General features: G+C 44.9%; 1 protein-coding gene across 1 annotated transcript in view; it reads left to right on the top strand.

The window, feature by feature from the left end:
• The first annotated feature begins 2,253 nt into the window (after positions 1-2,253).
• The window catches only part of LOC138646127 (oocyte zinc finger protein XlCOF22-like), a 66,645-nt gene continuing 55,040 nt past the window's right edge, over positions 2,254-13,858 (top strand). Inside the window, exons 1-2 of the mRNA XM_069735591.1 lie at positions 2,254-2,311; positions 2,752-2,847. Of these exons, the coding sequence (XP_069591692.1) occupies positions 2,254-2,311; positions 2,752-2,847 (154 nt within the window). The remainder of the gene's footprint in view (positions 2,312-2,751; positions 2,848-13,858) is intronic.

The following is a 13,858-nucleotide window of genomic DNA, read 5'->3' as shown; positions in this document are numbered from 1 at the left end:
GATGATTGACGTGCTGCGGTTCAAAGACCGGCTCTGTGGGTGAGTTTACGCAAAGCTAAATAGAAGCACAGTGGGCATGGAATTTCTATAAATCACAACCACTGTGCTGGCAATGCAGGACGCATCGTTTGGATGCAGAACAGATGCCCCGCGTCCAATTCGCTGCTACTCCTGATTGGGGACACGTGCCCTAAATGATATTTACAATTCATCAGATTGCCTCACTTGGAATGCACCTAAACCTGTTATATTACAACATTCACGTAGCACCAGGAGATTCCAGGTTTTTGGCACTGAAAAATTACATAAACCGTCCAGGAGAGGAGATTATCAGCAGCTTCGATTCCCACAGGGTTTAAATTCAAGGAGGAATATTATGTTCCATTATTAGTTCCACATGGTTCCAGACCAATTTTCACATGCATTACATTCATACAGGGTTCTACCTAAGTTGGGAATCTCCCTTAATGACTCCTTTCTCTTTAGCTATACATATTATACTACAGCATCCAAATAGTAACAGGGGATTTTTGTGTTATTTACATTGAAAAATTGTATAAATCAGCTAGGTGAAGAGATCATCAATACCCCCCTCTCCTTCAAAATACAGTATATAGACAATGTTGTATTTCATTATTAGCTCCACATGTGTGTGTGTACGTACATATATATATATATATATATATATATATATATATATATATGTATATATATAGATAGATATATATAATACTACCGCAAAAGTAAAAAACAAGCGGCACAGTCCCTCATCCAACTGTGTTAACGAGACTATAATCAGGGTAGATGAAAAAAAAAGTGCAGCATCCATACCAGGTGATGAAAATCCAAAACGTATCTTTATTCTGCCATGGTAAAATACAACGTTTCGGCCAGGTTGGCCTTTGTCAAGTTGTATTTTACCATGGCAGAATAAAGATACGTTTTGGATTTTCATCACCTGGTATGGATGCTGCTCTTCTTTTTTCTTATACGTTTTTGTCCATTTGGATCCTTGGACCCTGGAGCGTGCATCCGCTGTCTGAGTGCTGATGGTTTACCCTGCTATATACTTCTTATAATCAGGGTAGATGTCACTCATACATAGGCCGCTGACTTTTAGACTTCGGGTGCTCCTTCAGAAAGAAAGACTTCTATCCACATAATCCTTATGAGAAAAGCAACGAGGGCACTCACCAGTCTTCAACAAGTCACTTCTTTATTAATGACAACTCCAGATAAAATTCATGACCGGGGGAGAGGGAGCCGAAGCTCGTGTGAGCAGGGGAGGACGACGGCCAATTTGCGCTGTGCCTGCGCTTCTGCGGGACCCGTTGAAGACTGGTGAGTGCCCTTGTTGCTTTTCTCATAAGGAATATATATATATATATATATATAAATATATATATATAAATGCCACAACTGTGATCTCCACAAAGCCAACCACATAGTACAATGGGCCCATATAGTCCTCCATGCAGTATAGTGGAACCCCCGTAGTCATCCATACAAAATAGTTGGTCCAACATAGTACTAATTATAATATAATGGGAATCAAATAGTCTTCAATATAGAGCAATGACTCTATATAGTACTCTATACAGTATAATATCCCTGCATAGTCCTCCAAACAGTATAATGGGCCCCAGAGTCCTGCATACAATATAATGGGCAAGAAATAGTGTTCTATTCAGTGTGATGACTCCACATAGTCCTCCGTACAGTATAATGGCCACACATAGTCCACATTACAGTTGAATGGCCCCACATAGTCCTCCAAGCAGTAGAATGGACCCAAAATAGTCCTCCATGCAGTGTAATGGCTCCACATAGTCATCCATACAGTATAATATCCCCATATTGTCCTCCATACTGTATAATGCCCTCCCATAGTCTTCCATAGAGAATAATAATGGGCCCCACAAAGTATTTCAAACAATATAATGGCCAAAGATAGTCCTCCATACGTTATAATAGCCTCACATATTCATCCCTACAGTATAATTTGCCACACATAGTCCTATATTCAGAATAATGTCCCAACATAGCCCTCCATACAGTATAATGGCCCCACAAAGTCCTCCATACAGTAAATTGATCCCTACATTAAAAAAATAAATACTCAGCTCTCCCCGGTGCCCTACTTCTCCAATCTACACAGCGAGCACTGTGGAGCTCTTCAGTCTGCACTGCGGATGTAAAATAGAGATGTTATTGCACCTGCTGCGCTGAGAAGGCAGACGCAGAGGGAGATTGATGGCTGACGCTCCCTTCTTCATCATTGCTTTCAACTGCATTGGCATCAAGGATGCAAGTAAATATTAAAAAATGGGTGAACGACTTTTCTAACATGACATTTATATCAGAAGTGAATGCCATGAAAAACTGCTAAATTGCTTCCAACCTCACAAAAAAATAGTGTCTCAAAAATACAACATTTCCAGACAAAATATTCCTGAAATGATGGAAAATTAAAAATGTTAGTGCATCTGAAATGTGAAGACACAATAATGAAGGAAATCAATTTGCCATAATGCAGTTACTTACAGTGACGCCTGCTTCTATCACTACACGCCGCCGCATTGACTGAGGGCAGCCCCAGTTATATACTGTAGGAGGCGGAGATGTTGGCATCTTTTGGCAGCTCAAGTGCCCCATGAGCTTGTAGTAAAAGCCTCCATCTAGATCATCCCAATTAAGTTTTCCTTCTGTCTGTGACTCTAACATTATTACTTTCACAGCTTTGACATCCAGGAAAATATCTGAAGAAAATCAAATCTGAAGCCATAATGGAGAAAGGAAAACGTGATGTGCGATATGATGAGTGGTGCAAAGAGGACGTTCCTACAGGTAACTGCCCCAGTGAGAGTCACCATTAAATAGAGCAGAGAAGAGTCAATTTCTCCTCATTCAGCGGACCGGACAATTTTAGGCTTGAAGCTATATGTTATGTGTTTTCTCAGTGTTTTTGGCTAGCGATTCCTCCTTTCAGCTAAAATACAGATTATATATGGCTAACAATGTAATGACGCAATATGTAATAAGACCGGATGTGTATCTATAACTTGGATATAAGCAGGGCCATATTTAGACAAAGTGGGGCCCTGGGTAAAAGTTTAAAGTCGTGTCCCAAATGCTCACATATTGCACCATCACACAGAAACATTTCTGTTGTATTTACATGCGCTGAGTTCAGGCAGCTTAATGAGCGTGATTGAAAATATTGAAGTCGCTTGATGCTTGTTTCCCGGCCTCTTTAGGGTATGTTCCCAAGTTCAGTACTTGGCAGCGCTTTGGATGCAGCACATGTCCGCTACTGGCTATTGAATGTAGGTGATTCCGCATGTGTTCATTGAACCGTTCGGATTCACCGCATCCAATACATCATATGGGTGAAATTTACCTTGCTGAGGCTCCTGTCTCCTTAAAGATAAATAGACATGCTACAGTCTGGAGAGACGCGACGCATGTCCTTCTCCGTGGGTGAGCCACGGGCCTCTATGCATGCATGGTGTGCATGGGATTTCTTGAAATCCCATACACTATGCTGTAACATCTGGAAGCTGCAAAAGTACGCAGTGTCCAACCTGTATTGTTTACTGACCGTGTGAACCTACCCTTACGGCTGTGGAAGAATGATTGGTACAGATAGTCCTCAATACAGTATAATGCAGGTCCCATATAGTACATATAGTGAAATGCAGCCCCCCTCAGAGTATATTACAGCACTCCTCAGAGTTTACTGCAGCCCCCCTCAGAGTATACTGCAGCCCTCCTCAGAGTATGCTGCAGCCCCCTCATAGAGTACAATTATGCCCCCTCAGAGTATACTGCAGTCCTCCTCATAGAGTATAATGTAGTCCCATCATAGAGCATATTGCAGCCCCTTCAGAGTATAATTCAGCCCAATAAGAGTACAATGCAGTGCCACTAGAGTATAATGCCGCTCCCTCAGAATATAATGCAATCTCACACACACAGTATAATTCAGCTCCCTAATAAATACACAACCAGACAAAAATAATAACATACAGTATAGTGCAGTCCCCCACACACACAGTATAATGCAGTCCCCAACTGTTATGTCTGCTAATGAAAGGTGTTATGAAGGCAATCCAGAGACACAGTGTGCCTAGCGATCAGAGCGCACACAGTGATCTGACAAATACCCAAAAACAAAGAAACGAGCTCTGAGACGTGGAAACTCTGTAGACCACACACCTGATCCTATCCTAAACACAACTAAAAGTGGCTGTGGATTGCGCCTAACAACTACCTAGGCAACTCGGCACAACCTAAGAAACTAGCTAGCCTGAAGACAGAAAAATAGGCCTGACTTGCCCCCAGAGAAATACCCCAAAGGAAAAGGCAGCCCCCCACATATAATCACTGTGAGTAAGATGAAAAGACAAAACGTAGGGATGAAATAGATTCAGCAAAGTGGGGCCCGATAATCTTAGACAGAGCGAGGACAGTAAAGCGAACTTTGCAGTCTACAAAAAACCCTAAAGCAAAAACCACGCAAAGGGGGCAAAAAGACCCACCGTGCCGGACTAACGGCACGGCAGTACACCCTTTGCGTCTCAGAGCTTCCAGCAAAACAAAAGACAAGCTGGACAGAAAAAAAAAAAACAACAAAATAGCAAAAAAGCACTTAGCTATACAGAGCAGCAGGACACAGGAACAATCAGGAGAAGCTCAGATCCAACACTGGAACATTGACTAGGAGCAAGGATAGCAGCATCAGGTGGAGTTAAGTAACGAAGCAGCTAATGAGCTCACCAGAACACCTGAGGAAGGAAGCCCAGAAGCTGCAGTACCACTTGTGACCACAGGAGTGAATTCAGCCACAGAATTCACAACAGTACCCCCCCCTTGAGGAGGGGTCACCGAACCCTCACCAGATCCCCCAGGCCTACCAGGATGAGCCGCATGAAAGGCACGAACAAGATCGGGAGCATGAACATCAGAGGCAAAAACCCAGGAATTATCTTCCTGAGCATAACCCTTCCATTTAACCAGATACTGGAGTTTCCGTCTAGAAACACGAGAATCCAAAATCTTCTCCACAATATACTCCAATTCCCCCTCCACCAAAACCGGGGCAGGAGGCTCAACAGATGGAACCATAGGTGCCACGTATCTCCGCAACAACGACCTATGGAATACATTATGTATGGAAAAGGAGTCTGGGAGGGTCAGACGAAAAGACACAGGATTGAGAATCTCAGAAATCCTATACAGACCAATAAAACGAGGTTTAAATTTAGGAGAGGAAACCTTCATAGGAATATGACGAGAAGATAACCAAACCAGATCCCCAACACGAAGTCGGGGACCCACACGGCGTCTGCGATTAGCAAAAAGTTGAGCCTTCTCCTGGGACAAGGTCAAATTGTCCACTACCTGAGTCCAGATCTGCTGCAACCTGTCCACCACAGAATCCACACCAGGACAGTCCGAAGACTCAACCTGTCCTGAAGAGAAACGAGGATGGAACCCAGAATTGCAAAAAAATGGAGAAACCAAGGTAGCCGAGCTGGCCCGATTATTAAGGGCGAACTCAGCCAACGGCAAAAAGGACACCCAATCATCCTGGTCTGCAGAAACAAAACATCTCAGATATGTTTCCAAGGTCTGATTGGTTCGTTCGGTCTGGCCATTAGTTTAAGGATGGAAAGCCGAGGAAAAGGATAGGTCAATGCCCATCCTACCACAAAAGGCTCGCCAGAACCTTGAAACAAACTGGGAACCTCTGTCAGAAACAATATTCTCAGGAATGCCATGCAACCGAACCACATGCTGAAAGAACAAAGGTACCAAATCAGAGGAGGAAGGCAATTTAGCCAAGGGCACCAGATGGACCATTTTAGAAAAGCGATCACAGACCACCCAAATAACTGAAATCTTTTGAGAAACGGGAAGGTCAGAAATGAAATCCATCGAAATATGTGTCCAAGGCCTCTTTGGGACCGGCAAGGGCAAAAGCAACCCACTGGCACGAGAACAGGAGGGCTTAGCCCTAGCACAAATCCCACAGGACTGCACAAAAGTACGTACATCCCGTGACAGAGATGGCCACCAGAAGGATCTAGCCACTAACTCTCTGGTACCAAAGATTCCAGGATGACCAGCCAACACCGAACAATGATGTTCAGAGATAAGTTTATTAGTCCACCTATCAGGGACGAACAGTTTCTCCGCTGGACAATGATCAGGTTTATTCCCGTGAAATTTTTGCAGCACCCGCCGCAAATCAGGGGAGATGGCAGACACAATGACTCCTTCCTTGAGGATACCCGCTGGCTCAGATAAACCCGGAGAGCCGGGCACAAAACTCCTAGACAGAGCATCCGCCTTCACATTTTTAGAGCCCGGAAGGTACGAAATCACAAAGTCGAAGCGGGCAAAAAATAACGACCAACGGGCCTGTCTAGGATTCAAGCGCTTGGCAGACTCGAGATAAGTCAAGTTCTTATGATCAGTCAATACCACCACGCGATGCTTAGCTCCTTCAAGCCAATGACGCCACTCCTCGAATGCCCACTTCATGGCCAGCAACTCTCGGTTGCCCACATCATAATTACGCTCAGCGGCCGAAAACTTCCTGGAAAAGAAAGCACATGGTTTCATCACTGAGCAATCAGAACCTCTCTGTGACAAAACCGCCCCTGCTCCAATCTCAGAAGCATCAACCTCGACCTGGAACGGAAGAGAAACATCTGGCTGACACAACACAGGGGCAGAACAAAAACGACGCTTCAACTCTTGAAAAGCTTCCACAGCAGCAGAAGACCAATTAACCAAATCAGCACCCTTCTTGGTCAAATCGGTCAATGGTTTGGCAATGCTAGAAAAATTACAGATGAAGAGACGATAAAAATTAGCAAAGCCCAGGAACTTTTGCAGACTTTTCAGAGATGTCGGCTGAATTCAATCCTGGATGGCTTGGACCTTAACTGGATCCATCTCGATAGTAGAAGGGGTAAAGATGAACCCCAAAAATGAAACTTTCTGCACACCGAAGAGACACTTTGATCCCTTCACAAACAAAGAGTTAGCACGCAGGACCTGAAAAACCATTCTGACCTGCTTCACATGAGACTCCCAATCATCTGAGAAGATCAAAATGTCATCCAAGTAAACAATCAGGAATTTATCCAGGTACTCACGGAAGATGTCATGCATAAAAGATTGAAACACTGATGGAGCATTGGCAAGTCCGAACGGCATCACTAGATACTCAAAATGACCCTCGGGCGTATTGAATGCAGTTTTCCATTCATCTCCTTGCCTGATTCTCACCAGATTATACGCACCACGAAGATCTATCTTAGTGAACCAACTAGCCCCCTTAATCCGAGCAAACAAGTCAGATAACAATGGCAAGGGATACTGAAATTTAACAGTGATCTTATTAAGAAGGCGGTAATCAATACACGGTCTCAGTGAACCATCCTTCTTGGCTACAAAGAAGAACCCTGCTCCCAGTGGTGATGACGATGGGCGAATATGTCCCTTCTCTAGGGATTCCTTCACATAACTGCGCATAGCGGCGTGTTCGGGCACGGATAAATTAAATAATCGACCTTTAGGGAATTTACTACCAGGAATCAAATTGATAGCACAATCACAGTCCCTATGCGGAGGTAGGGCATCGGACTTGGGCTCTTCAAATACATCCTGATAATCAGACAAGAACTCTGGGACCTCAGAAGGGGTGGATGACGAAATCGACAAAAATGGAACATCACCATGTACCCCCTGACAACCCCAGCTGGATACCGACATGGAATTCCAATCCAATACTGGATTATGGGTTTGTAGCCATGGCAACCCCAACACGACCACATCATGCAGATTATGCAACACCAGAAAGCGAATAACTTCCTGATGTGCAGGAGCCATACACATGGTCAGCTGGGCCCAGTACTGAGGTTTATTCTTGGCCAAAGGTGTAGCATCAATTCCTCTCAATGGAATAGGACACTGCAAGGGCTCCAAGAAAAACCCACAACGTTTAGCATAATCCAAATCCATCAGATTCAGGGCAGCGCCTGAATCCACAAACGCCATGACAGAAAACGACGACAAAGAGCATATCAAGGTAATGGACAGAAGGAATTTGGACTGTACAGTACCAATGACGGCAGACCTAGCGGACCGCTTAGTGCGCTTAGGACAATTAGAAATAGCATGAGTGGAATCACCACAGTAGAAACATAGCCCATTCAGACGTCAGTATTCCTGCCGTTCAACTCTGGTCATAGTCCTATCGCACTGCATAGGCTCAGGTTTAACCTCAGGCAATACCGCCAAATGGTGCACAGATTTACGCTCGCGCAAGCGTCGACCGATCTGAATGGCCAAAGACAAAGACTCATTCAAACCAGCAGGCATAGGAAATCCCACCATGACATCCTTAAGAGCCTCAGAGAGACCCTTTCTGAACAAAGCTGCCAGCGCAGATTCATTCCACTGAGTGAGTACTGACCATTTCCTAAATTTCTGACAATATACTTCTATATCATCCTGACCCTGGCACAAAGCCAGCAAATTTTTCTCAGCCTGATCCACTGAATTAGGCTCATCGTACAGTAATCCGAGTGCCAGGAAAAACGCATCGACACTACTCAATGCAGGGTCTCCTGGCTCAAGAGAAAATGCCCAGTCTTGAGGGTCGCCGCGCAAAAAAGAAATAATAATCAAAACCTGTTGACTAGGATTACCAGAAGAATGAGGTTTCAAGGCCAGAAATAGCTTACAATTATTTTTGAAACTTAGAAACTTCTTTCTATCTCCAAAAAACAAATCAGGAATAGGAATTCTTGGTTCTAGCATATATTTCTGATCAATAGTATCTTGAATCTTTTGTACATTTATAACGAGATTATCCATTGAAGAGCACAGACCCTGAATATCCATGTCCACACCTGTGTCCAGAAACACCCAAATGTCTAGGGGGAAAAAAAAAAAAAATGAACACAGAGCAGAGGAAAAAAAAATGATGTCAGAACTTTTTCTTTCCCTCTATTGAGAATCATTTACTGGCTCCTAGTACTGTTATGTCTGCTAATGAAAGGTGTTATGAAGGCAATCCAGAGACACAGTGTGCCTAGCGATCAGAGCGCACACAGTGATCTGACAAATACCCAAAAACAAAGAAACGAGCTCTGAGACGTGGAAACTCTGTAGACCACACACCTGATCCTATCCTAAACACAACTAAAAGTGGCTGTGGATTGCACCTAACAACTACCTAGGCAACTCGGCACAACCTAAGAAACTAGCTAGCCTGAAGACAGAAAAATAGGCCTGACTTGCCCCCAGAGAAATACCCCAAAGGAAAAGGCAGCCCCCCACATATAATGACTGTGAGTAAGATGAAAAGACAAAACGTAGGGATGAAATAGATTCAGCAAAGTGGGGCCCGATAATCTTAGACAGAGCGAGGACAGTAAAGCGAACTTTGCAGTCTACAAAAAACCCTAAAGCAAAAACCACGCAAAGGGGGCAAAAAGACCCACCGTGCCGGACTAACGGCACGGCGGTACACCCTTTGCGTCTCAGAGCTTCCAGCAAAACAAAAGACAAGCTGGACAGAAAAAAAAAAAACAACAAAATAGCAAAAAAGCACTTAGCTATACAGAGCAGCAGGACACAGGAACAATCAGGAGAAGCTCAGATCCAACACTGGAACATTGACAAGGAGCAAGGATAGCAGCATCAGGTGGAGTTAAGTAACGAAGCAGCTAATGAGCTCACCAGAACACCTGAGGAAGGAAGCCCAGAAGCTGCAGTACCACTTGTGACCACAGGAGTGAATTCAGCCACAGAATTCACAACACCCAACACACAGTATAGTGCAGTCCCGCCACACACAGTATAATGCAGCTGCACACATACATAGTATAGTGCATTCCTCCCACAAAAAGTATAGTGCAGAAGACACACACACGCTATAATGCATACACACACACACAATACTTACCTCTCCTCATTCACCCCTGCTCTGCCTTCTGCAGAGCGTCTCAACTCCTCAGCTGGCACACGCTGAGTCAGAGGCAGAGGGGGAGTGATGGGAGATTGAATGTCATCTGACGCTCTCTCCTGCATCACTGCTTTCAGCTATATCGGCATGTATGATGCTGATAAGTTGAATGCGGGTAGGTGCCGGGCTCCTCTTACACACGGGCAACATAATGGCCACTGGCTGAGAGCCCCTGGAGAAGCCGGGGCCCTAAACAGCTGCCTGTTCTGCCTGCCCATAATGCCAGCCCTGGATTGAAGAATAGACTAGGATGATAGAGCATCAAAGATACGCATAAAACTTTATGGGCAAAGTATCTAGTTTAGTGTTTAATATCATATCCATCATGGCTATGGTTTCACGATTAATATGGAACCTAAGTAACATATTGATATACTGAACTTGCTGGGGCTTAAAAAACTGTTTTAACACAATTTTCTCATAGTCACTGCAAGGAGTAGATAATAAGAGAAATCAGGAAATTGCTTGGCCTGATCCATCTTTATATTTTCTCTATGGCCGTGTCTTCCTAATGCACGACCATATGGCTCCTCTATTCTGCATGCAACAGTCATCGATTGTGTGAGACAGACACCACCCAGTAGTACTGATGCCTGAGCATTTCTCTATAAAGGCACAGATGATTGGCCTCGGGGAGACCAAAACATCCAACACCGCGGAGACACCATCACGTGTTTTTCAATGCAGTGATTCCAGAACACTGCCCCCATCCCTTATGGGAAATATGCAGATGCATGTAAAGAAGCTGCGGAGACACCATCACGTGTTTCTCGAAGCAAGCAGTGAATAGCCAGGCCTTTCCCCGGGAAGGAACAACCACGGGAAGGGCAGCATCCTATGAAGGAAAGCCACCTATGCCAAGCATGGTATCCATCCACAGACAGCTGTTTCGGGGTTTTTGCCCCTCATCAGTGTGGAGTAGGAATCTGGCTATTAGGAGCAGTGCCTAGTAAAAAGGCTATAAAGGCACAGATGATTCTGGAATCACTGCGTTGAGAAACACGTGATGGTGTCTCCGCGGTGTTGGATGTTTTGGTCTCCCCGAGGCCCATCATCTGTGCCTTTATAGCCTTTTTACTAGGCACTGCTCCTAATAGCCAGATTCCTACTCCACACTGATGAGGAGCAAAAACCCCGAAACAGCTGTCTGTGGATGGATACCATGCTTGGCATAGGTGGCTTTCCTTCATAGGATGCTGCCCTTCCCGTGGTTGTTCCTTCCCGGGGAAAGGCCTGGCTATTCACTGCTTGCGTCGAGAAACACGAGATGGTGTCTCCGCAGCTTCTTTACATGCATCTGCATATTTCCCATAAGGGATAGGGGCAGTGTTCTGGAATCACTGCGTTGAGAAACACGTGATGGTGTCTCCGCGGTGTTGGATGTTTTGGTCTCCCCGAGGCCAATCATCTGTGCCTTTATAGCCTTTTTACTAGGCACTGCTCCTAATAGCCAGATTCCTACTCCACACTGATGAGGGGCAAAAACCCCAAAACAGCTGTCTGTGGATGGATACCATGCTTGGCATAGGTGGCTTTCCTTCATAGGATGCTGCCCTTCCCGTGGTTGTTCCTTCCCGGGGAAAGGCCTGGCTATTCACTGCTTGCGTCGAGAAACACGTGATGGTGTCTCCGCAGCTTCTTTACATGCATGAGCATTTCTTTAGGCACAAGTAACACAATATGATCAACTCCCGCACTCTGTCACATGGATGATGGGGTGTTAGTGGTATAGAATAGATATCATTTCTACAGCACACACTAAAAGATGGTATATGGAAACCACTTATTATTATTATTTAATTATTTATTATTCAACAAAATGGGGGGAGAGGAAAAATGTTCCCACATCATGAATCGGTGCTTGTTACAGGCCAATATCTGCCTGCGTAAATAAACCCTTACAGATAACCTGTCAGCTACAAAAATGCTATTTACTTGTAGATATATTGGTAACCTGTAGGAAAATAATATTTAAAGTATGTTAGGCTGTTTTACTGGGAAAGCGGCTACCAGTAATTGAAGTTATATTTTCCCTGCAGCCGTTCGCTTCCAGTCATTGAGGTGTTGCATGAAGCTCCAACACAGAGAGGTGACTGCTAGGGTTGAGCGACTTTTAGTTTTTTAGGGTCAAAAGGGTCAAAAGTCGAGTCGAGTGGAATCGGCCGATTATCGCGAAAAGTCGGGGATCGACCGAAACACGAAACCCAATGCAAGTTAATGGGGAAGCATAGTCGGCAGAGAGTGGAGGCCAGGAAAACACCAACAGTGCCCATTTTAATGGCAAAAACATCCATTCTTGTTACTGAAGCTTGTCAATCTTAATTTACCTTATAATAATAGTAAGGCATTGGAAATTGGGGGTCATTTGGCTAAAGTTGTGGGGGGGTAGGGCTGGTTCAAGTATTTAGTGGGCCCAGGAAATCTGGACCACGTCACGGCAGTGGAGCAGGGAGAGGTAAGTATTTCAACTTTGCAAGTACTGTGATCCTGAGCAAGCAGGGTGGGCCCACTCGTTGGCATTGGCACTGGCACAGGGCCCCTCAAAGTACGGCGGTGTGTTTGCACGGCGGGGGCGCCTCCCACCGGCAGCGACACTTTTGCGTACTATGAGGGGCCCTGTGCCAGTGACATCGCCAACGAGTATTCCCCCCCACACCTGATGAAGGAACCTGCACTTTCATCTGCACCTTCCTCTTTGTCCCCGTGTAAGGTGGTATGGTATGCGGGAAGGGGAACCTGACTTTCAGCAGGGTCACATTCTGGCTGTGTAGCGTGCATGGGGAATGTAGCGTTCTGGGTCAATGTACCAGCAGACTCATCTATCACTGGCTGGGCAATGGGCAGGATGAGGAGGAAACACAGATATAGGCCCAAATAATAAAGTGGGCTAAATGCAGTTCAAAATTGGTAACAGGACTAACCAGGGGGCATTGCTTTGTTCAGTGGAGTACAACTGTAATGAGAGGCTGACACAGTGAGTAGGTTCAAATCAGTAAGTAGGCTAAATGCAGTTCAAAATTGGTAACAGAAGTAAACAGGCGGCTGTTGTGAATTCTGCTTTTGGGCTCCCTCCGGTGGTTGTAGGTGGTAATGCAGTTGTCCCTGAAGTGCAGTCTTGGTCAGGCGTTTCTGCTGAATGCAGTTCTGACTGGGGTATTTAGGTGTGCAGGATTCATTAGTCCTTGCCAGTTGTCCATGGTTCTGGGAGGAGTTGGTTCTCTGTCTGGTTCCTCCTGCCTTGCTGCTAATTCAGCAAAGATAAGTGTTTGGTTTTTTTTTCTGTGGCACACATGCTGTGTGCTTAATTATTTTGTGCTATTCATTTGTTTTCTCTTGTCCAGCTTAGATTGTGTCAGTGTTTTCTCAGTCTTGTTGGATTCTCAGGAGTTGCAGATATACGCTCCACATCTTTAGTTAGATGGTGGAATTTTTTGTATCATCTGCAGTGGATATTTTTTGGAAGGGTTTTAATACTGACCGCTTAGTACTCTGTCCTATCCTTTCCTATTTAGCTAGAAGTGGCCTCTTTTGCTAAATCCTGTTTCCTACCTGCGTGTGTCTTTCCTCTACTACTCACAGTCAATATTTGTGGGGGCTGCCTATCCTTTGGGGTTCTGCTCTGAGGCAAGGTAGAATTCCTACTTCCATCTATAGGGGTATTTAGTCCTCCGGCTGTGTCGAGGTGTCTAGGATTTGTTAGGCACACCCCACGGCTACTTCTAGTTGCGGTGTTAAGTTCAGGATTTGCGGTCAGTATAGTTTCCACCAACTCCAGAGAAAGTTCCATGCGGCTCCAAGGCCACCAGATCA

Source organism: Ranitomeya imitator, chromosome 7 (assembly GCF_032444005.1).
Source record: "Ranitomeya imitator isolate aRanImi1 chromosome 7, aRanImi1.pri, whole genome shotgun sequence".
Lineage (NCBI taxonomy): Eukaryota > Metazoa > Chordata > Amphibia > Anura > Dendrobatidae > Ranitomeya > Ranitomeya imitator.
This window is presented reverse-complemented; position numbering and strand designations above follow the sequence as displayed.